The sequence below is a fragment of the Staurois parvus genome, unplaced genomic scaffold (assembly GCF_062004578.1).
Source record: "Staurois parvus isolate SC_StPar_1 unplaced genomic scaffold, SC_StPar_1.0 ptg000175l, whole genome shotgun sequence".
NCBI classification, from domain to species: Eukaryota; Metazoa; Chordata; class Amphibia; order Anura; family Ranidae; genus Staurois; species Staurois parvus.
Genome location: NW_028317971.1, coordinates 10,742,241 through 10,766,957, shown reverse-complemented (window position 1 = coordinate 10,766,957; position 24,717 = coordinate 10,742,241). Strand labels below are relative to the sequence as shown.

Here is a 24,717-nt window from a genome sequence, read left to right as displayed (position 1 = left end):
GAATTACTATGGGGGATGAATTTTCATACCGTTTGTTACAACATATCTTTGCGAGCAATCCTTTTCGAGGATGCTGGACATAAAGACGAAGAAAAGGAACAGACTTTGTTGCGAAAATGACATGAGAGTGGCACTTGCCAAGGTAATGCCGCGCATTTCTGAACTGACCTCTGAAAGACAACAGCAGAAGTCACACTGATTTGCGGTAAATATTCATTATTTTGTTTTTGTGTGAAAATCATGTTTTAATGGTTTTGTTCTTTGTTCTTAATGGTTTTGTTCATTTTGTGCACCTATGTATAAATATATACCTATGTTTTGAATTTTAAAAATCATATTTTATTTTTCAAATTAATAAGGGTTCGGTGAATGCGCATATGAAACTGGTGGGGTTCAGTACCTCCAAAAAGGTTAAGAACCACTGAATTAGAGCATATTTTCAAAGCAAATAGGAATTCTTTTTGTAATCAGAATGTTAACAAATAAGTATAAATGGTAAAAGCATGAGGTTGAGATGCGTTTTTAATCACCCGCTTCCTGATCGGCCATCTAAAGAGGAAGGTCATGTAGCCGCTTAGGGCTGTACACAGGCTGCGGCCATGAAGCTTTGTTTCCTGGCATGGCATACATTAACCAGCATGTTGTATTCGGTGGGCGGTACCACTGCTGAACGCAACGCTTTTAGGGCTCTTTCACAAGGGACGGACCCGTTTAGCGGGTCCGCTTGCTCAGCGAGGGATCTCTCGCTGAGCAAGCAGATGACAGCTCTGTGTCCCCTCCATTGCTGCAGAGCAGACACAGAACTGCTGGCTCTCCTCAATGGGCAGTTGGATGAAAATGGACCGCCTGTCCATTTTCATCCAATCCGATCGACGGAAGGAGAATTGGATCCCCATCTGTCCCTTTTTGGGGGATTGGATCAGATGTCGGCGGGTGTAAACTGACAAATGTCCATTTACACCCACTGCTCTATAGAGGAGAATGGAGGTTCTGATCGGGTCCGTCTAAAAAACGGGCAGGCAGACCCAATTGTAACGACCGTGTGAAAGAGCCCTTAAGTGTATAGGGGCTGTACTGCAACCAGGTGTAGGGTGTGCAGTGGTGTGACATTACAGAGTTAAGACAGATGGTGAAAACCCACCATGGATCACTTTTCATAAGTGGAGAAAGGACTGCCTCACATGTGAGCGAGCCCTTACACACTAAACATTTTGCTGACCTAATATCAACTGGCTGTGGAAATGTTGTTTTATCATACAGTATACAGTAGGTTGTTTCTGCTAAAAGTCTATATCCAGACTATGTACACTTACAATGATTGATAACTCTGAGAGACATCTGTATGACACAGTGGCCCAGATTCATCAAGTTCTTAGCAGTACTTAACAACTTGCCTACCAGGGACTTTTACCCCTTCCCTCCCAGGCCAATTTTCAGCACCATCGCAATATGAATGACAATTGCGCGGTCATGCAACACTGTACCCAAACACAATTTTTATCATTTTTTTGAGACAGATAGAGCTTTCTTTTGGTGGTATTTAAACACCACTGTGGGGTTTTTTTTATTGCTAAACAAACTAAAAAAAAGACTGAAAATTTTGAAAAAAAAAAAGTTTTTTTCTTAGTTTCTGTTATAAAATTTTGTAAATAAGTAGTTTTTCTCCACTGATGTGCGCTAATGAGGCTGCACTGATGGGCATTGATAGGCAGCACTGATGAGCAGGCACTGATGGGCATTGACAAGCATCACCTTTGGGCACTGAAAGGCAGCACTCGTATATGGCACTGATAGTTGGCACTGAAGGGCAGCTCTGATGGGCACTGATATGTGGCATTGATGTGCACTGGTAGTCATGGATATGTGGCATTGATGGGCACTGACAGGTGGCACTGATGGGGCTACATTGATCATCAGGGCACTGATCATCAAGATGTCCCCGCTGAGGAATACCGCTTACTGGCTCGGCTCTCCTCACGTGCCAGTCAGCGTGAGGAGAGGACTGCCGACAACTGGCATTACCTTGTTTACATGCGATCAGCTGTGATTGGACACAGCTGATCACATGACAGACCCTCCGTCATCAGCTCTTTACTCTGATCGGTGATCCGCTGTGTCCCAGGGACACAGTGCATCACCGATTGGCGCGTATGCCCAGTTACAGTGGGTGGACGTCATATGACGTCCTCCCAGAACAAGAGAACCGCTGCCTGCCTGTCCTTTTCTTTATATGGTGGGCGGGAGGCAGTTAAAGTGCGCTTAAAGCCTAACTCCAGGTTTTTTGTTACTTTCTACCCTTTTCATCCCACCCTGGAATTCCTTTAACTCTATATGCCTGGGGAGCAGGATGGACTTCCCGATCAAGTGATCACTGCAATTGGCTGTCATGGTGATCACATGATCAGAAGCCTGTCCCGCCGACTCCTAATCATAATGAGAGATGAAGAGCTATGACAGTTTGGTCACAATGCTGGGAATGTGCAGTGAGCACGCTCTCAAAACAGAAACCTCGACCGTCCATATACACGTATGTGCGTGTTAAAGACCACCCTCTATGCATTATTTGGGTGACAGGCTGTTCCAAACAAACTATTTCCATTGCTAAGCAATGTGGATGCTGCCAGCACTGTGTATAGTGTATGTAACATCAGCTGTATAGAGTATACAGAGCTTTGTATGGAATGGAAGCTTTCCGTCTCTGCTAGAAAAAAAAACAAAAAAAAAGAAACAACACGGGATGAGTGATGCTCAGCCATTCACAGGAAGCCCCCTTTTTTGTATGAAAACAAGACTTCCTCTGATTGAAGTGGAGATTGTGATGTTATCCACCTGCCTCTCCACCTCAGCCGATCAGAGGAAACCTTGTATTCATAAGCGTTAAGGTATGCTAAAGTGACCTTACAATCAATATTATCATGTCGGCTCAAAATGCAGCTTAACCATTTTCCTGCCGCCCTATAGTAGAAGTACTGCTACAGGGCGGCAGGGCTGCGCAAAATCACACACACATTATTTATATATATATATATATATATATATATATATATATATATATATACACATACATACACACACACATATATATATACATATATATATATATATATATATATATATATATATATATATATATATATATATATACATATACATACACACACACACACACACTCACACACACACATATACATACACATACAAACAAACACACATTCATACATACAAACAAACACACACACACACGTGATTTGCATTTCAGGGTATGGGACACACGTACTGCCATTGGCGGCTATGGATGTCAATCACCGGGTCCCAGCCGAAGTTTCCCCACCGGCACCTGGCGATTGCCAAGTAAAACTGACAGGGGAGAGACCTGTGAGTAAACAACATAGGTCTCTCTCCTGCCAGCAAACACATGCTGCTGTGTATTTCTCTGCACAACAGAGAAATACACAGCAGCATATTTCCCTAGTAAAGCACACACAGCACATGATGTAAAACAGCACACAGTTAACCCTTTGATCGCCCCAGATGTTAACTCCTTCCTATTCAGTGTCATTAGTACAGTGTCAGTGCATTTTATTAGCACTGATCACTGTATTAGTGTCATTGGGATGTCAGTGGCAGTTAGTCAGTTCCCACCCATTGTCAGAATGCCCGCCGCAGTCGCACTATACGTTGCTGATCACCGCCTTTACTAGTAAAAAAAAAAAATAAAATAAAAATTCCATTATATATATACCTCCATTTGTAGACGTTACAACTTTCACATAAACCAATTAATTTACATGTATTGTTTTTTTTATTTTTTAGCAAAGACATTTATGAAGATATTTAATTTTTAAAATTTTTTACTGGATAGATGTTATAGCAAAAAGTCAACAATATTGGTTTTTTTTTTCCAGAATTGTTGGTCTTTCTTTGTTTATAGCGCAAAAAATAAAAAAAAAGCACAGGTGATCAAATATCACCAAAAGAAATTAAATTTGGGTGCAGCGTTGCATGACCGTACAATTGTCAGTTAAGGTAATGCAGCTCCATATTGCAAAAAATGGTCTGGTCAAGAAGTGGGGTAAATCCTCTGGAGGGCAAGTGGTTAATAAATTAGGGATAATATACTGTATATGACTTCCACTGTACTTACATGGCAGCATCTGCGGACTAATGAGTAAGCCTGGAATCCCCGACTCGACAGGTGCAGTCATCACTCCTGGTATAGGAAGTTCTGCATTCTGTGTGGTCTCCAGACCTGTTGGGGCAACCAGCTCTGGATGGGGTATTACTACAGGTTGTGTTACCAAGCCTTGTGGTGACAGCTCCACACCAGGGTATGTTACAGGAGTTGCTGGGGTCACAACAGGATCAGCTAGTGCAAGGTTGGGCTGTATAAGGTTCGGACAGGAACTAAAAACAGGTTCAGACTTGGGCCAAGTGTAAGGAGGAAGTGTATCTGAAAAGAAAGTTTCACAGAACATGTTAGAGAAACAATACAAATGTATAGCCAGAAATATATTAGGATGATACTGCTACTTTCTATTTTACTTGTGACTCAGCCCTTACAATCTGCCATTCTAAATGCACTACAACAGGTACGATAAATGTAGAAGGTCTCTCAGTGTCCCACTTTTGATGTATTTTTCTGTCATTGCTTTGAACTGCATCATGTTATTGGTGTCCTAATATATACTGACATTTATTAGTAATTCAGCATGACTACAACTTGTTTATTTTCTGGATTTAGTATCCCCCTCTGTTACTCCCTCCTGTTTAGTTTTAGTCCAGTCCTAGCTAAACTCCATGTGCTCTCAGTGAGCATTAGTCATCTGAGAGATAAGGTATACATCAAAAGACTAGAAACACATTCTCGTTACTACGCATCAAAAGACTGGAACCACATCTTCTTTACTGTGCTTATCTGAAGTAAAATTGTGTTGGATTCAAATTCTGTAACTGAGTGAAGATTTACGTTGCTGGTGGATGCTGCAAGTAGTCATACTGAAAGACAAAGACTGGGTCTAAAGAGGTATGTCATTGCATATATCGAAATTTGAAACCGAAAAATATATATCTACACATTATGGTGAGACATTACCTGGGAAAACTATATACTCACCTTGAATTTCAAGCATGGGGAACATGTGGTTGATCTGCACAGAAAATATACAGATATAAATAGCATTCATAGTAACCCCAAGTCATATGTATCAAAATGAAATATGGTTAATATTAGCAGGGTCTAAAGAAGTCAGAGACCACATATACACCCAATAAGAAATCAAAGTATGGCTCAGTGCCCAACAGTTGCGCTTTACTTCTGTCTGTCTCCTTAATACAGTGCAGTCGTCCTGTCCCGTTCACAGAAAAGCACCCCCAAAGCATGATGTTACCACCCCCATGCTTCACAGTAGGGATGGTGTTCTTGGGATGCAACTCATCCTTTTTCCTCCAAACACGACAAGTGAAGTTTAGACCAAAAAGTTCTACTTTGGTCTCATCTGATCACATGACTTTCTCCTCTGGATCATCCAGATGGTCATTGGCAAACTTCAGATAGGCCTGGATATGTGATGACTTGAGCAGGGGAACCTTCCGTGCAATGCATGATTTGAAACCATGACGGCGTAGTGTTTTACCGACAGTGACCTTTGAAACTGTGGTCCCAGTTCTCTTCATGTCATTGACCAGCTCCTCCCTTGTAGTTCTGGGCTGATTCTTCACCTTTCTTATCATCAGTGATACCCCACGAGGTGAGATCTTGCATGGAGCCCCAGTCTGAGGGAGACTGACAGTCATCTTTAGCCTCTTCCATTTTCTAACAATTGCTCCAACAGTTGATCTATTTTCACCAAGCTGCTTGGCAATTGCCCCCTAGCCCTTTCCAACCTTGTAGAGGTCCACAATTTTGTCTCTGGTGTATTTTGACAGCTCTTTGGTCTTGGCTATGGTAGTAGTTGCCGTCTGACTGACTGTGGGGTGGACAGGTGTCTTTAAAGAGCTCAGACAGGTACTACTAAGTTAGATTAATGAGTGGAGTAGAGGTGGACATATTAAAGGCACAGTAACAGGTCTTTGAGAGCCAGAATACTTGCGGTTTCTTAGGTGTTCAAATACTTATGTTCAGCAGTGCAAGACAAATAAATTCTTTAAAAATCATACAATGTGATTTCCTTAATTTTTTTTTTTAAATACTGTCTCTCAGAGTGGGAATGCACCTACAATGTGAATTTCAGACCCCTCCATGATTTCTAAGTGGAAGAACTTGCAAAATCGCAGGGTGTTCAAATACTTCTGTTCCTCACTGTATGTGCCATGCCAGGGACTTTCATATCCATAGAGACCATGTGGATGTCTTGCATTGATTCCAGGCCCCCAGAATAGATTGGAATATGAAAAAGAGCAAATTGTTCTGTCCCTTTTGCATGGATTTGAGCTCAACAGCCTCGCATGTTGGGGACTGATAATTACCATAATTATACACCTGTGAGGCCCTATCCAGTACAATCTTGAAGGTGTTTGGACCTTCAGAAGGGCTCTGAATGAAAGGGTAAAAAAAACAAAAAAAACCTGACCCGCTTTGGGAAAGGTCATCTGAGTGTTCCATTGTGGGGATGCCATTTAAAAGGCACTAGGGTGCACATAAGGTCCAGTGCTCCAAGGAAAGTGCCTCCAAAAGGAAACAGAGGGTTCAAGTTCTTTAAAGTGAAGGGGAAGTGGAGTGCTGAAAGGTACCACAAAAGGGATCAACCGTATCCAAGGATATAGAATTCAACTGTAGAAATGACCATAAATTTGGATGTCCAACACCTGAAGCCAAGTCCCCATATGAACAGGAACAAGGGGTTCCAGGGTACTAGGAACTCATGACAATTTGATAAGATAGTGAACTCAATATGAAAGGAGATGAAGAATATTATGGGGAGATGCCAAACACAAGGGTTTAGCCTGTGGGCTAATGGGGTATCCTGAGCACCAAAATGCCAGGAAGGCAATATTCCTAAAGACTGTCGAGGTGTACAAGGGAGGGGGTTGAGGGGTTACAGCATTGCCATTGACCATAAATGCCCTTTGGGAATGTCAGGGGTCGCACTTAAGGCCCTTTATAAATTTTCAAGTTGACTACCACTACTTAGTTGATTGTATACAACAGCAAATATCCAATTAGTTTGGTTGCATTTTTTTGTGTGATTGCTACTTTAAGTCCCACATCAGTGATGTCTGGCCCTCTCCACACAATTGTTCAGCATTTTGACTGTGCCAGCATATTTTATTTATTACAGGTACTTCTATAGCACAGTCAATTTACGCAGCGCTTTACATATATATTGTCCATTCACATCAGTCCCTAACCCTCAAAGGGCGTACAATCGAAGGTCCCTAACTTGCATTCGTACATACATACACATACTAGGGCCAATTTAGACAGGAACCAATTAACCTACCAGCATGTCTTTGGAGTGTGGGAGGAAGCCAGAGTACCCGAAGGAAACCCACGCAGGCACAGGGAGAACATGCAAACTCCATGCAGGTGGTGCCGTGGTTGGGATTCAAACCAATGACTCTAGTACTGCCAGGCAGAAGTGCTAACCATTTAGAAACTGTGCTGCCCATATTTAACCTGCATATAATGTAATAACAGCATTGAAAATGTTGATGTTAAAATGTTAATATAACAAATAAAGCATTCTTACATCTTTCTCATCATCGCTTGCGATTTCGTCAGGCAAGGCTTCCAAAGGTAAAGAATCTGAAATACAAGTGCATAAACACAGTCAGAAATAAGGCTTCTAACGTTATACAGGCCTTACTTATTTGAATCACATTCTTCTCTTTTTCGGACCATTCTCTGTAAACCCTAGAGACGATTGTGCGTGAAATTCCCAGTAGATCAACAGTTTTTCATAATACTCAGACCAGCCTGTCTGGCACCAACAACTATGCCATGTTCAAAGCCACTTAAATCCCCTTTATGCCCCATTCTGATGCACGGTTTGGTTTGAACTTCAGCAAGTCGTCCTCACCACATCTACATGCCTAAATGCATTGAGTTGTTGCCATGTGATTGGCTAATTCGCAATTTGTGTTACCAAGCAATTTAACAGGTGTACCTAATAAAGTGGCCGTTGAGTGTATTTGTATATAATATATATATATATATATATATATATATATATTCACTCACACACACTTATATACATACACACTATATTGCCAAAAGTATTGGGACGCCTGCCTTTACACGCACATAAACTTTAATGGCATCCCAGTGTTAGTCCGCAGGGTTCAATATTGAGTTGGCCCAAACTTTGCAGCTATAACAGCTTCAACTCTTCTGGGAAGGCTGTCCACAAGGTTTAGGAGGGCGTCTATGGGAATGTTTGACCATTCTTCCAGAAGTGTATTTGTGAGGTCAGGCACTGATGTTGGAACAGTCTCTGCTCTAATTCATCCCAAAGGTATTCTATCGGGTTGAGGTCAGGACTCTGAGCAGGCCAGTCAAGTTCCTCCACCTCAAACTCGCTCATCCCTGTCTTTATGGACCTTGCTTTGTGCACTGGTACGCAGTCCTGTTGGAACAGGAAGAGACCATCCCCAAACTGTTTCCACAAAGTTGAGAGCCAGAAATTGTCCAAAATGTCTTGGTATGCTGATTCCCTTCACTGGAACTAAGGGGCCAACCCCAACCCCTGAAAAACAACCCCACACCATAATCTCCCACCACCAAACTTTGCACTTGGCACAGTGCAGTCAGGCAAGCTTAGACTTGAAAAAGGTGGCGGAGCCTCAGAAACATGTTGCGGTCCACCCACTTGTCATTCACGGCACCTGTTAGATACCCCGGCCATTCAGCGGGGGCGCACGGAGGGACACCGTGTACCTCCATCTCCAGCGGGTCTCTCCTCACTCCCTACAGCGATTGTCAGTTCCAAAACTCTGAAGAGAGCGCGGTCTTTGCTAAATGCACTGAATCAGGACACTGACTGTGGAGTATTTTACATGTAAGTGCCTCTTCAATAAACTTCAGTTGTTTTAAATCACACTGACCTGGTGCCTTGCTATGTTTCCTTTTGCATGTCTTCTGAGGGATTCCCCCATCCTTGGCAAGGAGCTGCCGGTGATTGTGTGTGTTTTAGTCTTCATCGCCCACACCTTTCCTCATTCAAAAACCATTTGGAAGGACGGATTGTTTAATACCTGCTATGCTCTGCATAATTGCAAGTTTGGCTACATTGTATTTAGTGACTATTGTTACTATTTCACTGTTTATATGGACCTGTTTACAAGTTCTATATCATCATGTGAGCACTGAATATGCTTGCAATTTTTATTTTGTATATGCTATGCTGACTTCTGCGCACTGTGCGCTGCAGCATGAGTTGACCCCGCTCTGCCATTTTCTGTGGCCTACCACTTCGTGGCTGAGTTACTGTTGTTCCCAGTTGCTTCCACTTTGTTATAATACCACTAACAGTTGACCGTAGAATATTTAGTAACAAGGAAATTTCACGGATGGACTTATTGCACAGGTGGCAACCTATCACGGGACCACGCCTAAATTCCCTGAGCTCCTAAGAGTGTGTATGTATATATATATATATATATATATATATATATATATATATATATATATATATATATATATATATATATATATATATATATATCAGAGCTTCGCTTATATGCGGTAACTGGGGACAAGCATTATCAAGCGAACCCTGTGGGGGTAGTGCTACAGTGATAAAACAGTGTAATGAAAAACGGCATATCCAAAATGCTGGTAAAAATACAGAGATATGTATATACTCAAAGAATTGAAATTAAAATGACAAAGAAGGGCAAAAGGAGTCACAATTAATTTGTGCCCACGTGCATGGGTTTGCAGTCACTGCCCCCCCCCCCCCCAACTTCTCATTTTGTTTAAAATTAATTTATTTGACCTCAAGTGTATTTTTTAATTAAGGTTACCGGCCCTTTAAATTTTTTTAGTTTACCTGTACAGGTGTTTCCTGAGTGGTCCAATATAAGCAAGTGGCTTTAAAGAACTTCCTGGAAATCGTCTGGACCATATAAAAAGGCAGCAGCCGACCGGGCTCTGGACTGTTGGCTGGACACTGGACTTTGATCCCCTACTCCACCTCCCTGTCGCAGGCACTTTGTGCGATTTGTCACCCTTGAATCAAGGGGGGATGGATTTGTTAAAGTTATGATTTGAGCTCGACTCCTATGACTGACCAGATTTCTGTAATATTATTTATTAAACATTTGATGTATATGAGTTATTTGACTTATACCAATAAAAGTGCGACGGCCATTATTCAAGCCATTTAACTGTGTTATGTGTTTTTAGATCGGTAAATGGGGTAGATTGGTGGGATATACGGCCTGCAATTCCATCATACAGACAAAAATGCATCTAAAGATATTAAATAAACTTCAGAAGTGAAATGAAAAATGCAAAATTTAACGATGATGCACATACTAGCTGAACTGAAGACAGGAAAGTGAAGAGAGTAAAAAAAATTGTCATCAATGTTTTGACAGTGGTTCTTTTCACAAGATGCCTAACACATAGGGTGCAATGTCCAAAAGATGATCATCGCTCAAACCAGCTGATTATGGTCAGATTGGGAAAAAAAACCCATGGGCACTTTGCAATTTACATGAATGCGGAGAGACCAGAATTATGTGTCTGAATTAGTCATTGTCATGACCGTGCTAAAGTATGAAAATTCACGTCACTTCTTCTGACAACTGTGTTAATGGAGATACTATATTTGAAATGCTGATAGAACTTTACTCCGTTTTTTTTTGTTATACTGTAATCTATGCTGTATAATTTTGAGATAGAACTTTTCATATGTTTTTCACTGTGATAAAAATTCCTTTTTGAATATACAGGTATATAACTGATTTTTTTAAATCTCACTTTATAGTTTAGTTGTACCTTCATTCTGCCCAGAAAGGTCACATAGCTGGTAGATCTTGAAGGGTTGCATGGGGGTTTCCTTAGTGCCATCATACAACAATTTAAACTCTCGACTCTTGTTCAGAGCACAGCGCAAGTTTGCTTTCCACTTTGCTGGGTCAGGTTCATCTACCCCCTCTTGGTATTTGCCCGTTTCCTTTGCCCAGGCCTGTAAAAAAAAAAAAAAAGTAGAAAACCTGTTTGTGAATGTTATTTTTCAGGGAAGTTGTTCTATAGCCCCACTGCTCAAGTACCAGGGCAGCCCTTGTGGTACTTATAGGTGAAAGACAGAGTATATCCAACAGGGAACAATTTAACCACCAAAAGATCTCTCCTTCTTTCCTTAAAGTCAAATTATAGTTCTGTGGCTCTTGTCATAATGTACAACTATTCCAAGCATATTTACCCATTATGGCAGATGCATGTGACTGTTTACCTCTTCTCCAGCACTGACAGATCAAAGCTGTCCCTTACTATTCCCCCTCGCTTTGTCCACTACCACCACCGTCTTCTTCCGGTCTTCCCGGTTTTCCGGCCACTGATGGTGTAACTCCTTGGAACGCACACAGGAGTTACATCTTTTCAGCACCCAACTCTATTTTTGGCATCTTACAGATGCCACAAAGGGAATGTATACTATACTGCATATGTACTACAGGCAGTGTACACTTTTTAAAAGATTGCTAGGACAAAAATTTGTTTTTGTTTTTTTTTAAACAGATATACAAATTTTCTTCAGCTAAAAATTTCCATCTCCTAGAAATAGTATTTTTCCACTAAAGTTCAGCACTGAAGTGTATATTAGTTTTGAATTAGTTTGTGAAGTGGTGCAGTAGAATAATCACACAGACCAGTTGCAGGAATAAACTTTTTTTTAAAGGAAAGGCTCAACTAAACAGACAGCCCAGTGGAAGAGTGCCACTCCAGGGAAACACAGTTCCAAGTAACGTGAATACACAGCAGGTTCAGATGCACCGACAGCTTCTATCTCAGACAGCGGAATGCAGCCTGGCCAGTCTTGTCACACAAGGGAGGCTTCCAGTGTAGAATGGCTGTTCCTAGCCTGTCCCTCCTCATCAGGAACCTCTCCCTACCGCTATCACTTTTCTTGACAGGGGGGTGCTCTCTCCTATCCACTTATGCGCACCAAAACCTGGGAGCAGGGACTTAAAAAGACTCTGCTGACCCACGATGGCTACCAGGGAGGGATCACCTGGATGTAGCATAGAATGCTGCCTCAGGGGACCCAGAAACCATAGAGAAATCAAGTTTCTCCTGAATTCCCCTGCAGCTGCGGTACCACTCAGGTTGAGCGCCACCTACATTGGAGGAAGTGGACTGCACCTTCCTAAAAGTTAGAACCCTTGTCAATTTTTTATTGCTGTCAATATTTTTGGAACAGATTCACCTTCTGATTGTTTTGGTGACCACTGTTATTATTATTATATTCAAGTGAGTAAAAATCCAAGATTTTTAATTGTCACCTGTATGAGAAAAGAGGGGAAATTTTCCTGTTTCAGTGCTTACTTACTTACTGAGGGGACTTATCTCACTTTGGAAAAATGTTCATCTCTCTTTCTGTTGTGTTTACAGGACAGGAAGTGATGGGAAAATCTCAAAGTTGGGGTACAAATGAAAAAAAAAAACAAAACATGTATAATTAGAGATGAGCGAAGTATTCAAAAATTCGATTCGACTGATTCGGCGAATTCGTAGAAAAATTTCGATTCGAGTCGAATATATTCGCTGTGAATTTAACTTAAAAAAGGGTGTTTCTAGGCTTCAGAGAGACTTAATATTAGTGCTGAACACTGTACCTTTAATTTAAATGCCCTTGGAGTCTGCTGGGGAAGAGAAATAATACTGTCAGGCAGTATGACATGCAGATGAGTGCCGTCGATCTTAGAATCACCGCACACTTCACTCATTTGGCCAGTCACGGGGCCAAAACCAGAGTGTGGAGCCACAGTGTGGCGGTGGAGGCAGCAGCAATGGGAGGCCATGCAGCACCCTATGACAAAAATGGAACCCACCAGCAGTGTGAGGAGACCTGAAAGTGGCACATGGCAGAGTGTGGCGATAGAGACAGCAGCAATGGGAGGCCGTACAGGGACCCATGACACACTCTGGACCTGGCAGCAGCATGAGGAGGCGGTACAGGGGCCCATGGCAGATTACGGGCCTGGCAGCAGCATGAGGAGTCGGTAGGGGGGCCCATGGCAGATTACAGGCCTGGCAGCAGCAATGGGAGGCCGTACAGGGACCCATGACACAATCTGGACCTGGCAGCAGCATGGGGAGGCGGTACAGGGGCCCATGACAGATTACGGGCCTGGCAGCAGCATTTGGAGTCGGTACGGGGGCCCATGACACACTCTGGACCTGGCAGCAGCATGAGGAGGCGGTACAGGGGCGCATGACAGATTACGAGCCTGGCAGCAGCAACTTGGACAGGAGGACGTTCAGTTTCTGCACCGTCTGGTGCGTGCTCGCAAACTGTTGTCTCTTGGAAACGGATTCCAAGAAAGACTGCTGACGGAATCCGTGAAGAGGAGTAGCAGGAGAAGGAGCATCTGAATGAGCGGAATATGCCAACAAGCGACAACAGGGGCCCATGACAGATTACGGGCCTGGCAGCAGCATGAGGAGTCGGTACGGGGGCCCATGGCAGATTAGGGGCCTGGCAGCAGCTATGGGAGGCCCGTAATCTGCCAGCACCCTATGACAAAAAATGGAACCCACCAGCAGTGTGAGGAGACCTGAAAGTGGCACATGGCAGAGTGTGGCGATGGAGACAGCAGCAATGGGAGGCCGTACAGGGACCCATGAGAGACTCTGGACCTGGCAGCAGCATGAGGAGGCGGTATAGGGGCCCATGGCAGATTAGGGGCCTGGCAGCAGCTATGGGAGGCCCGTAATCTGCCAGCACCCTATGACAAAAAATGGAATACACCAGCAGTGTGAGGAGACCTGAAAGTGGCACATGGCAGAGTGTGGCGATGGAGACAGCAGCAATGGGAGGCCGTACAGGGACCCATGAGAGACTCTGGACTTGGCAGCAGCATGAGGAGGCGGTATAGGGGCCCATGGCAGATTAGGGGCCTGGCAGCAGCTATGGGAGGCCCGTAATCTGCCAGCACCCTATGACAAAAAATGGAACACACCAGCAGTGTGAGGAGACCTGAAAGTGGCACATGTTTGGGGCATGATTCATGGCGGATTTAGTCAGTTGTGTCAGGAACTGGTGGTTTGAAATCCAGACTAATCCACGCCTGATTCATTTTCACAAACGTCAGTCTCTCCACACTTTGGGTGGACAGTCGTGTCCTCCGCGGAGTTGCAATACCTCCTGCCGCACTAAACACGCGCTCCGATGCCACGCTACTGGCCGGGCATGACAGCCTTTCAAGGGCAAATTCAGCTAGTTGGGGCCAAAGGTCAAGTTTCGTTGCCCAGTAGTCAAGGGGATTGTCTACCTCGGTTGGCAGGGTGCTGTCCAAGTAGGCCTAAGCCTGTTGTTTGAGGTCCTGCTCCAGGTCCACCTGATGCTGCTGCTGCTGCTGCTGCGGCTGGTTAGTAGTTTCCTCACTGCGCTGGTGAAGAAAGCTACTCATCATCGACTGCAGACTGAGGCAGCCGCTGCTGGTGGAGCTGCCACTGCTCCTACCACCCCACCCCTCCCCTGCTGCCATGGCAGCGGAACGCGAGCGCACAGGGCCCACAGTGTCTGAGGATGGACGTTGGCGCAGACAGGCAGAGACCAGCTGACTACATAGGTGGTTTTTATAGTACGTTATTTTGGACTCCCTCTCAGCAGGTGTGAAAAAGGCCACCATTTTGGAACGGTAGCGAGGGTCCAACAAGGTGGACAGCCAAAAGTCATCCCTCTGTCTGATGGTTATTATTCGGCTGTCGCTACGCAAGCAAGCGAGCATGCTATGGGCCATTTGTGCCAAGGAATGCGAGGGACTCCCTGCCTCCATCTCCACAGCATACTGCCACGGTGCGTCTGGGTCCTCTGTCTCCTCCTCCTCCTCTACCAGATGCTCCTGCTCCTCCACTCCTGTCCGCTGAGTGGAAAAACCACCCATTTCACTCAATAATTCCTGAGCACCAATGTCCTCCTCTACCTCCTCCTCTTCTTCCTGTCCTGCCCCCACAGGGGTCATGTGGCGTTGAGATCTGTGCGCCACGTCTACCGCACCCTGACCAGCCATTGTTAACAGCATTTGTTCCAGGACGTGCAACAGAGGAATGACGTCGTTCATCCCATAGTCCTGCCGACTCACGAATAGCGTGGCCTCCTCAAAGGGCCTGAGCAAGCGCAGGTGTCACGCATGAGCTGCCAATGGCTGACATCTAAGTTACACAGGGAATACCTTTATCCGCTTTTAACATCAGGAAATCTGTGATGGCCTTTTGCTGTTCGTAAAGGCGGTCTAACATATGTAGGGTTGAATTCCACCTTGTTGCAACGTCACAGCATGAGGAGTCGGTATAGGGGCCCATGGCAGATTAGGGGCCTGGCAGCAGCTATGGGAGGCCCGTAATCTGCCAGCACCCTATGTCAAAAAATTCAACACACCAGCAGTGTGAGGAGACCTGAAAGTGGCACATGGCAGAGTGTGGCGATGGAGACAGCAGCAATGGGAGGCCGTACAGGGACCCATGACAGACTCTGGACCTGGCAGCAGCATGAGGAGGCGGTATATAGGGGCCTATGGCAGATTAGGGGCCTGGCAGCAGCTATGGGAGGCCCTTAATCTGCCAGCACCCTATGTCAAAAAATTCTACACACCAGCAGTGTGAGGAGACCTGAAAGTGGCACATGGCATGAGAGACTCTGGACCTGGCAGCAGCATGAGGAAGCGGTATATAGGGGCCTATGGCAGATTAGGGGCCTGGCAGCAGCAATGGGAGGCCCATAATCTGCCAGCACCCTATGTCAAAAAATTCTACACACCAGCAGTGTGTGAGGAGACCTGAAAGTGGCACATGGCAGAGTGTGGCGATGGAGACAGCAGCAATGGGAGGCCGTACAGGGACCCATGACAGACTCTGGACCTGGCAGCAGCATGAGGAGGCGGTATATAGGGGCCTATGGCAGATTAGGGGCCTGGCAGCAGCTATGGGAGGCCCATAATCTGCCAGCACCCTATGTCAAAAAATTCAACACACCAGCAGTGTGAGGAGACCTGAAAGTGGCACATGGCAGAGTGTGGCGATGGAGACAGCAGCAATGGGAGGCCGTACAGGGACCCATGACAGACTCTGGACCTGGCAGCAGCATGAGGAGGCGGTATATAGGGGCCTATGGCAGATTAGGGGCCTGGCAGCAGCTATGGGAGGCCCTTAATCTGCCAGCACCCTATGTCAAAAAAATTCTACACACCAGCAGTGTGAGGAGACCTGAAAGTGGCACATGGCATGAGAGACTCTGGACCTGGCAGCAGCATGAGGAAGCGGTATATAGGGGCCTATGGCAGATTAGGGGCCTGGCAGCAGCAATGGGAGGCCCATAATCTGCCAGCACCCTATGTCAAAAAATTCTACACACCAGCAGTGTGTGAGGAGACCTGAAAGTGGCACATGGCAGAGTGTGGCGATGGAGACAGCAGCAATGGGAGGCCGTACAGGGACCCATGACAGACTCTGGACCTGGCAGCAGCATGAGGAGGCGGTATATAGGGGCCTATGGCAGATTAGGGGCCTGGCAGCAGCTATGGGAGGCCCATAATCTGCCAGCACCCTATGTCAAAAAATTCAACACACCAGCAGTGTGAGGAGACCTGAAAGTGGCACATGGCAGAGTGTGGCGATGGAGACAGCAGCAATGGGAGGCCGTACAGGGACCCATGACAGACTCTGGACCTGGCAGCAGCATGAGGAGGCGGTATATAGGGGCCTATGGCAGATTAGGGGCCTGGCAGCAGCTATGGGAGGCCCTTAATCTGCCAGCACCCTATGTCAAAAAAATTCTACACACCAGCAGTGTGAGGAGACCTGAAAGTGGCACATGGCATGAGAGACTCTGGACCTGGCAGCAGCATGAGGAAGCGGTATATAGGGGCCTATGGCAGATTAGGGGCCTGGCAGCAGCAATGGGAGGCCCATAATCTGCCAGCACCCTATGTCAAAAAATTCTACACACCAGCAGTGTGTGAGGAGACCTGAAAGTGGCACATGGCAGAGTGTGGCGATGGAGACAGCAGCAATGGGAGGCCGTACAGGGACCCATGACAGACTCTGGACCTGGCAGCAGCATGAGGAGGCGGTATATAGGGGCCTATGGCAGATTAGGGGCCTGGCAGCAGCTATGGGAGGCCCTTAATCTGCCAGCACCCTATGTCAAAAAAATTCTACACACCAGCAGTGTGAGGAGACCTGAAAGTGGCACATGGCATGAGAGACTCTGGACCTGGCAGCAGCATGAGGAAGCGGTATATAGGGGCCTATGGCAGATTAGGGGCCTGGCAGCAGCAATGGGAGGCCCATAATCTGCCAGCACCCTATGTCAAAAAATTCTACACACCAGCAGTGTGTGAGGAGACCTGAAAGTGGCACATGGCAGAGTGTGGCGATGGAGACAGCAGCAATGGGAGGCCGTACAGGGACCCATGACAGACTCTGGACCTGGCAGCAGCATGAGGAGGCGGTATATAGGGGCCTATGGCAGATTAGGGGCCTGGCAGCAGCTATGGGAGGCCCATAATCTGCCAGCACCCTATGTCAAAAAATTCAACACACCAGCAGTGTGAGGAGACCTGAAAGTGGCACATGGCAGAGTGTGGCGATGGAGACAGCAGCAATGGGAGGCCGTACAGGGACCCATGACAGACTCTGGACCTGGCAGCAGCATGAGGAGGCGGTATATAGGGGCCTATGGCAGATTAGGGGCCTGGCAGCAGCTATGGGAGGCCCATAATCTGCCAGCACCCTATGTCAAAAAATTCAACACACCAGCAGTGTGAGGAGACCTGAAAGTGGCACATGGCAGAGTGTGGCGATGGAGACAGCAGCAATGGGAGGCCGTACAGGGACCCATGACAGACTCTGGACCTGGCAGCAGCATGAGGAGGCGGTATATAGGGGCCTGAAGGGAAATGTATGTCTTTTAGGTCTGTCATTTTGTTTTCCCCACTCCATTTTGTACTAACATGTTGATTAATTGTTTTGTATTATAACCAGAATGAGTTAATGAAAATATGCTATGTCAGTTATGTATTACAGAACTATACTCACAACATTCTTCTATTTTTTATCTTAGCTTAGCCTTGGTAGAGACGGTGATAGTATTCAACTATTTCTTTGTATTAACAAGCACCTGTTTCTGTTATGATACAATTAAATGTCAAATATTTCTGTTCCATGAGAAAATAATTGTTTGTTACTTATAACTAATTACAAATGCCTGAGAAAGATCATGTTCACAGCCTTGAAAAGTATCTAGCCAGATTCTATTGTATGTAGCAGATAAGTTTTTATGAAATAGACATTCCTTATTCTTGGGATAATTAAATTTTGCTTCTCATCATTATTCAGGATTGACGTAAATGCTTGTATTCTCACTTGCACGTTATATTGTACTATAAAAGAGAGCTTTCGTTGTGGAATAAATTAGAAGTTTTTTGGTTACTGACAAGACGGTGTCATGTGTGATTACTTGTAACCAATGCTTCTCCAGGCCTGAGGAGACAGAACGAGTGACAGAGAATTAAGACCAGGGGTCTAAAGGGTCAACAGAACCAACAGTTTTGGGGGCTCGTCCGGGATATCGGTATCATCCGCTCAGTGACCATCCACTTGTCCGGTAAGTAGAATTATTTTCTATATAACCTGTACAAGTTGGATACAAGGAAACTGGGAGGCTCTGATTAGTCCGATATCCATTTAAGCCAAAATGTGTTCAGGGAACACAACACTCCGGGAGTGTTAGAAAAATAGTCTCAGGGAGACTAAGAAATCTCAGGGAGATTGCCAATAAAGTGTTCAGGGAACACAACACTCCGGGAGTGTTAGAAAAATAGTCTCAGGGAGACTAAACAATCTCAGGGAGATTGCCTATAGTCACTCATTCTGTGTCTAAAGTTTATTATTTTCCACATATAGAAGTATAAGATAATTTGTTTTGTATGAGTAATAAGTCTGAGGTGGTAAGTGTACAGACCGAAATCACTGAAGACCTATTGTCAGAAGGTGTAAGACGCACCACCATCTCAGCTAGACCTTATTGGTTGTTGACCTGAGAAAGGTGAACGCATGGTGACACCAACTGGGAGGTCTATGTAATGACATGTACATTGTGTAAATGTGGGTTGCTGATACATTATAAAGGTCGTGATAGTAATAATCACGTTATTATAGATGTTGTAAATAGACCTTATAATCAAGGTGAAGTATATACCAGAAGGGGTCAGTTGTATAAAATTAATTGTCATATACCAGTGCCGCATATGTTTATAGGCCAAACGTTGGGACAATTAAGATCCTTTGAAAGAAGGTATTATCTGTAAATGACTTGTAAATATTGTGTCTGTGGGGTGATTTTTCAGAAAGACAGTCAGGGAAAGGACTCTGATCTCATTTTGACAGTATCAAACTTGAGAGATTGATTTTACCTATCACTGTGTGTATGTGTATGTCTGTTGTCTTTCTCTTCTGAGATGAAGTCAATCTCCCCGACGCGTCCGTACCTGAAACTGACTATAAAGACTGATAGCCAGGGGCTATGGACAACCTTTCATTGAGTCTCCGGGAGACTCAGATAAGGAAAGGTGATTTATGTAGACGGGGTCTACATTTGAAATACCTAGACAGGGTCTAGGTTAATTACAGAGTCTTAACTAGTCTGTTGGGGGTAATCAATTTTCTTTTCTTTGTTTCTATTATCAAATGTATAGAGTAATAAGATAATTTGTTTATGCAAATAAGTGAACCTGGTTGGTAAGTGAACGGGTCAAAGTTATTGAAATAGAGTCAATATTTAAGTTCTTATTGTCTATCTTTTGTTGAGAGTGATAAGTGGTTATGTGTCACTAGACCCGCTCCGTACTGTCAGCTCCGTACTGTCAGAATATATCCTTCCTTCTCCAAAGAGGATGTGAATTTTTTATTGCAGCACAGCAGCAAATCCAATCCACAGCCTCATCCACTGTCCCAGTCCAGGACGCTGTGGAAGATCAACCTAAACCCCCACCCAAGGAATTCCTGATTCCACACAGAATGAGGAAACTTTTTTTTTTTCCTGCTGAAGGATTAAAAGAGATATCAGGGTCCTTATTAGTAGACTTGGCAAATAAAGCAGGAATAGATAAAATTTTCAGTCCTGGAAAGGCAGGTAGAACCAGATACAAGGTGGCGATATAAACCAAGCAATATCAATTTCTCACTGTAGGAGACACATTAATAATTAAATGTTTAGAAATAGAGGACATTGACTGTGTTATAAAACATTGTTCTGTTGGTGTTTGACATTCTTTTTTTTTGCAGTCATACCGTCTGATGCTGAATGTTTTTCAATAATTGATTTAGCAAATGCATTTTTTTTTAGCGTCCTTGTTGATGCAGAGACACAGCCCATTTTTGTTTTCTGTTTAATGTCTCAGGGTTTTTTGTAGATTTTTCTGTAATCTACACAACTGTTCTCCAAGCCACTCTGAGGGAATGGACACCGGACTATGGGTCAGTCCTGCTGCAGTACGCAGATGTCATCTGTCTCTGCAGTCTCACTAAGGGGGCCGGCCTGAGGGATGGGGAGAGTTTGTTGAAATGTTTCTTTGAAAGTGAATAAGAAAAAAACTACAATGGTGTAAAATAAGTGTTGAATATCTGGGTTTTGTGTTTACTAAAGGAGGAAAGGAAAGTCAGTCCAAAGAGAGCTGTGGCTCTCCTGAAACTTGCCCGCCCACAAACCAAGAAAGACATGCTCACCTTTCTTGGAGCCATTGGTTACTGCCGCCAGTGGATACCTGACTGTTCCTATTATGATAAGTCACAACCCAGAGAAAATGTCAGAAATTGTTAAGTGGTCAGATGACATGGTTGATGCATATGTGTATTTGAAAAATGCAATGGTAACTGCCCCAGGCCTTGACCTTCCTGATTATGTAAAAATGTTTCATGTGTATGCAAGGGACAATTGTAAGACCATGGCTGGTGTACTCGCCCAAGAGCATGGAGGCAGACTTCGCCCTGTAGCTTTTTTCTCAAAAATGGTGCCAGTTCAGGTCCAAGGCATGCCTACAGGTCTCAAAGTGTTGGCATTTTACGTTGTGACTGTGGAAATGTCTATGTCATTCACCTTAGGACACCCTATGATATTGCACACTACACATAATGTAGCTATTTTACTAAGAAATATACACACTCAGCACATGTCCTCCCAACAATTCAGCGGATATGAGGTTATTTTGATGAGCAACCCCATGTTGCATATCAAGTATAACAACTCAGGTCCAGCCATGATCCTAAATGCACTGTTGGGTCTCAAATTGTCAAACGATCTGGGACCCAAGGCTCATGACTTCCTCAAATCCATTAAGGCTAATATTTCATCCAGACTAGATTTATTAAAGATTCCAATCCCAAATGCTGATGTTGTTTTCATAGATGGCTCCTGCACTAGGCCAAATGACCAATCTTTTTTCAATCAGCCCAGGCTGATGAATTGTTTTCACTAAAGCATGTGAATTGTACAAAGATCAGTCTGTCACTATTTACACAGATTCTTAATATGCCTATGGAACAGTGTATGACCATGGTGTATTATGGTTTCTCAGAGGCTACATAGGAGCTGATGGGAAAAAGATTGCCCATCCCCAACTAATAGCCAATTTGCTCAAGGTTCTCACACTTCCCAAGGAACTTGCTGTCATACACTGCAGAGCACATACCAAAGGGGACGATGATATAACAAAAGGTAACGCTCTAGCAGCTTATGAAGAAAAAAAGGTAGCTCAGTAATAATTTGTTTTACTGCAGATGCCCACTTTATGCCCCATCCTCCCAGATGATTTTTAATTGATCACAACTTTGTAGCAGTCAGCTTCCACAAAGGAGTTCGAAGACTGGTGCTACCCTATTTTACAGAAGAATCCAAGGACTGGATTAATCTGCAAAGAGGGGAACCATGCATCCCACGGTGCACACCCTGATATACATTGCACACCCTGATATACATTGCACAATACCATGGGATAGGACATATAGGATGGAAGATTTTTTTATATCACAGAAGTGGTGGAGTTAGTACAAGATTTTGTGAAAAGATGCATCACATGTATCAGGAGTAACCCAAACAACCCAAATAAAGCCATGCATCAATACCTGCCTTACCCCACAACACTTTTTTACACATCTTCAAATTGACTTTACACACATACCCCAACAACAGGGAGGACAACAACCAGCTTGTGTGGTCACAGATGTGTGTTTCCCCAATGGCAAGAAATGTATCCCACAAAAAGAGAACGATGTTATCCGCAAGTTTCCGTTTTTTTTACAGGAAAATACCTACACATTCCAGGCCGGAGATCGTATTGTGGTGAAACAGCTGACGAGAAACAAGAAACAGCAGGATTTCGTCTATGGACCAGAAACTACGGTTGTAGCAGTAACCAGAACAGCAGTCCTCACTGAACATAGTTCCATCTGGATCCATGCTTCCAGAGCGAAGCTGGTCGAGAAAGGCCCAGGACCAGACCCAAGGAAAAAGGAAAGGAGGTACTAACGGGGGCAGAAAGCCCTGACCTCGAACAGGACAATCAAGGAAAGAGGGTACTAACGGGGGTAGAAAACCCTGACCCTGAAGAAGATGAACTGCTTCCCCAATTTTGGACCATGGTTCTGCCACTTTCTCCTGATTATACTGATTTTGTTGGCACCTAGCCATGGTGAAGTGGTGATAATACAGGACTCAGGCCACACCATATTGTGGTATAATTCATCAAATACTGAGGTTGCTACCTTTATTATTGATTACTGCCAAAGTGTACAATGTCCCCATAACTCCCACTTACTCTGGTTGTGTAATATGTATCATACTGCACATGATGTTAGCCATGTATATATAGATGCCATAGGGGTACCAAGAGGGGTTCCAGACGAATTCAAGGCCAAAAAACCAAGCAGCAGCAGGATTTGAGTCTATATTTCTCATTGTCACCGTCAACAAGAATGTTGATTGGATAAATTATATATATTACAATCAACAGAGGTTTGTCAACTACACCAGGGATGCATTGAAGGGGATAGCGGAGCAGTTGCAGGCTGATTCCACCATGACCTTTCAAAATCGTATGGTCTTAGATATGATGCTTGCAGAAAAGGGTGGTGTGTGTGCAATGATAGAAGGAACAGGTACTTGTTGTACCTACATCCCAGACAACACTGGGCCAAATGGCAAGGTCACTATGGCTATAAAAAAACTGTCTGATCTGTCGGAAGAGTTGAAAAGGAATTCAGGGATCACTGATCCATGGGATCAATATTTTGGATGGCTCAAGGGATGGAAGCAGATGCTAGCACAAATAGGAGTGATTATTGTAGTCACCCTGATACTTCTAGCCCTGATAGTGTGCTGTGTGATTCCGTGTATTAAGAAGCTTATGAACAAAGGAATAGGTATGACTATGTATGAAGAAGTGATCCAAGAACAAACTGCCCCACTGAACCCAAAACCCAAAGAGTACAATAGTTATCTAGCCAAATACAGAGAGAAGCAGAAAAAGAACTATGTTGTATAAGGGAGAATAAAAATCATATATGTAAATAATGATTTTAAGAGGGGATTGAAGGGAAATGTATGTCTTTTAGGTCTGTCATTTTGTTTTCCCCACTCCATTTTGTACTAACATGTTGATTAATTGTTTTGTATTATAACCAGAATGAGTTAATGAAAATATGCTATGTCAGTTATGTATTACAGAACTATACTCACAACATTCTTCTATTTTTTATCTTAGCTTAGCCTTGGTAGAGACGGTGATAGTATTCAACTATTTCTTTGTATTAACAAGCACCTGTTTCTGTTATGATACAATTAAATGTCAAATATTTCTGTTCCATGAGAAAATAATTGTTTGTTACTTATAACTAATTACAAATGCCTGAGAAAGATCATGTTCACAGCCTTGAAAAGTATCTAGCCAGATTCTATTGTATGTAGCAGATAAGTTTTTATGAAATAGACATTCCTTATTCTTGGGATAATTAAATTTTGCTTCTCATCATTATTCAGGATTGACGTAAATGCTTGTATTCTCACTTGCACGTTATATTGTACTATAAAAGAGAGCTTTCGTTGTGGAATAAATTAGAAGTTTTTTGGTTACTGACAAGACGGTGTCATGTGTGATTACTTGTAACCAATGCTTCTCCAGGCCTGAGGAGACAGAACGAGTGACAGAGAATTAAGACCAGGGGTCTAAAGGGTCAACAGAACCAACAGGGCCTATGGCAGATTAGGGGCCTGGCAGCAGCTATGGGAGGCCCTTAATCTGCCAGCACCCTATGTCAAAAAAATTCTACACACCAGCAGTGTGAGGAGACCTGAAAGTGGCACATGGCATGAGAGACTCTGGACCTGGCAGCAGCATGAGGAAGCGGTATATAGGGGCCTATGGCAGATTAGGGGCCTGGCAGCAGCAATGGGAGGCCCATAATCTGCCAGCACCCTATGTCAAAAAATTCTACACACCAGCAGTGTGTGAGGAGACCTGAAAGTGGCACATGGCAGAGTGTGGCGATGGAGACAG

The 24,717-nt window shown here is 44.1% G+C and overlaps 1 protein-coding gene across 3 annotated transcripts in view; it reads right to left on the bottom strand.

The window, feature by feature from the left end:
* The window catches only part of IRF5 (interferon regulatory factor 5), a 68,175-nt gene that overhangs the window by 14,045 nt on the left and 29,413 nt on the right, over nucleotides 1–24,717 (bottom strand). For all 3 annotated transcript variants that reach the window (XM_089676952.1, XM_089676953.1, XM_089676954.1), the window contains exons 3-6: nucleotides 10,943–11,132; nucleotides 7,689–7,744; nucleotides 5,114–5,147; nucleotides 4,145–4,450 (exon numbers count right to left, since the gene is read on the bottom strand). In XM_089676952.1, coding sequence (XP_089533078.1) covers nucleotides 4,145–4,450; nucleotides 5,114–5,147; nucleotides 7,689–7,744; nucleotides 10,943–11,132 — 586 coding nt within the window. The remainder of the gene's footprint in view (nucleotides 1–4,144; nucleotides 4,451–5,113; nucleotides 5,148–7,688; nucleotides 7,745–10,942; nucleotides 11,133–24,717) is intronic.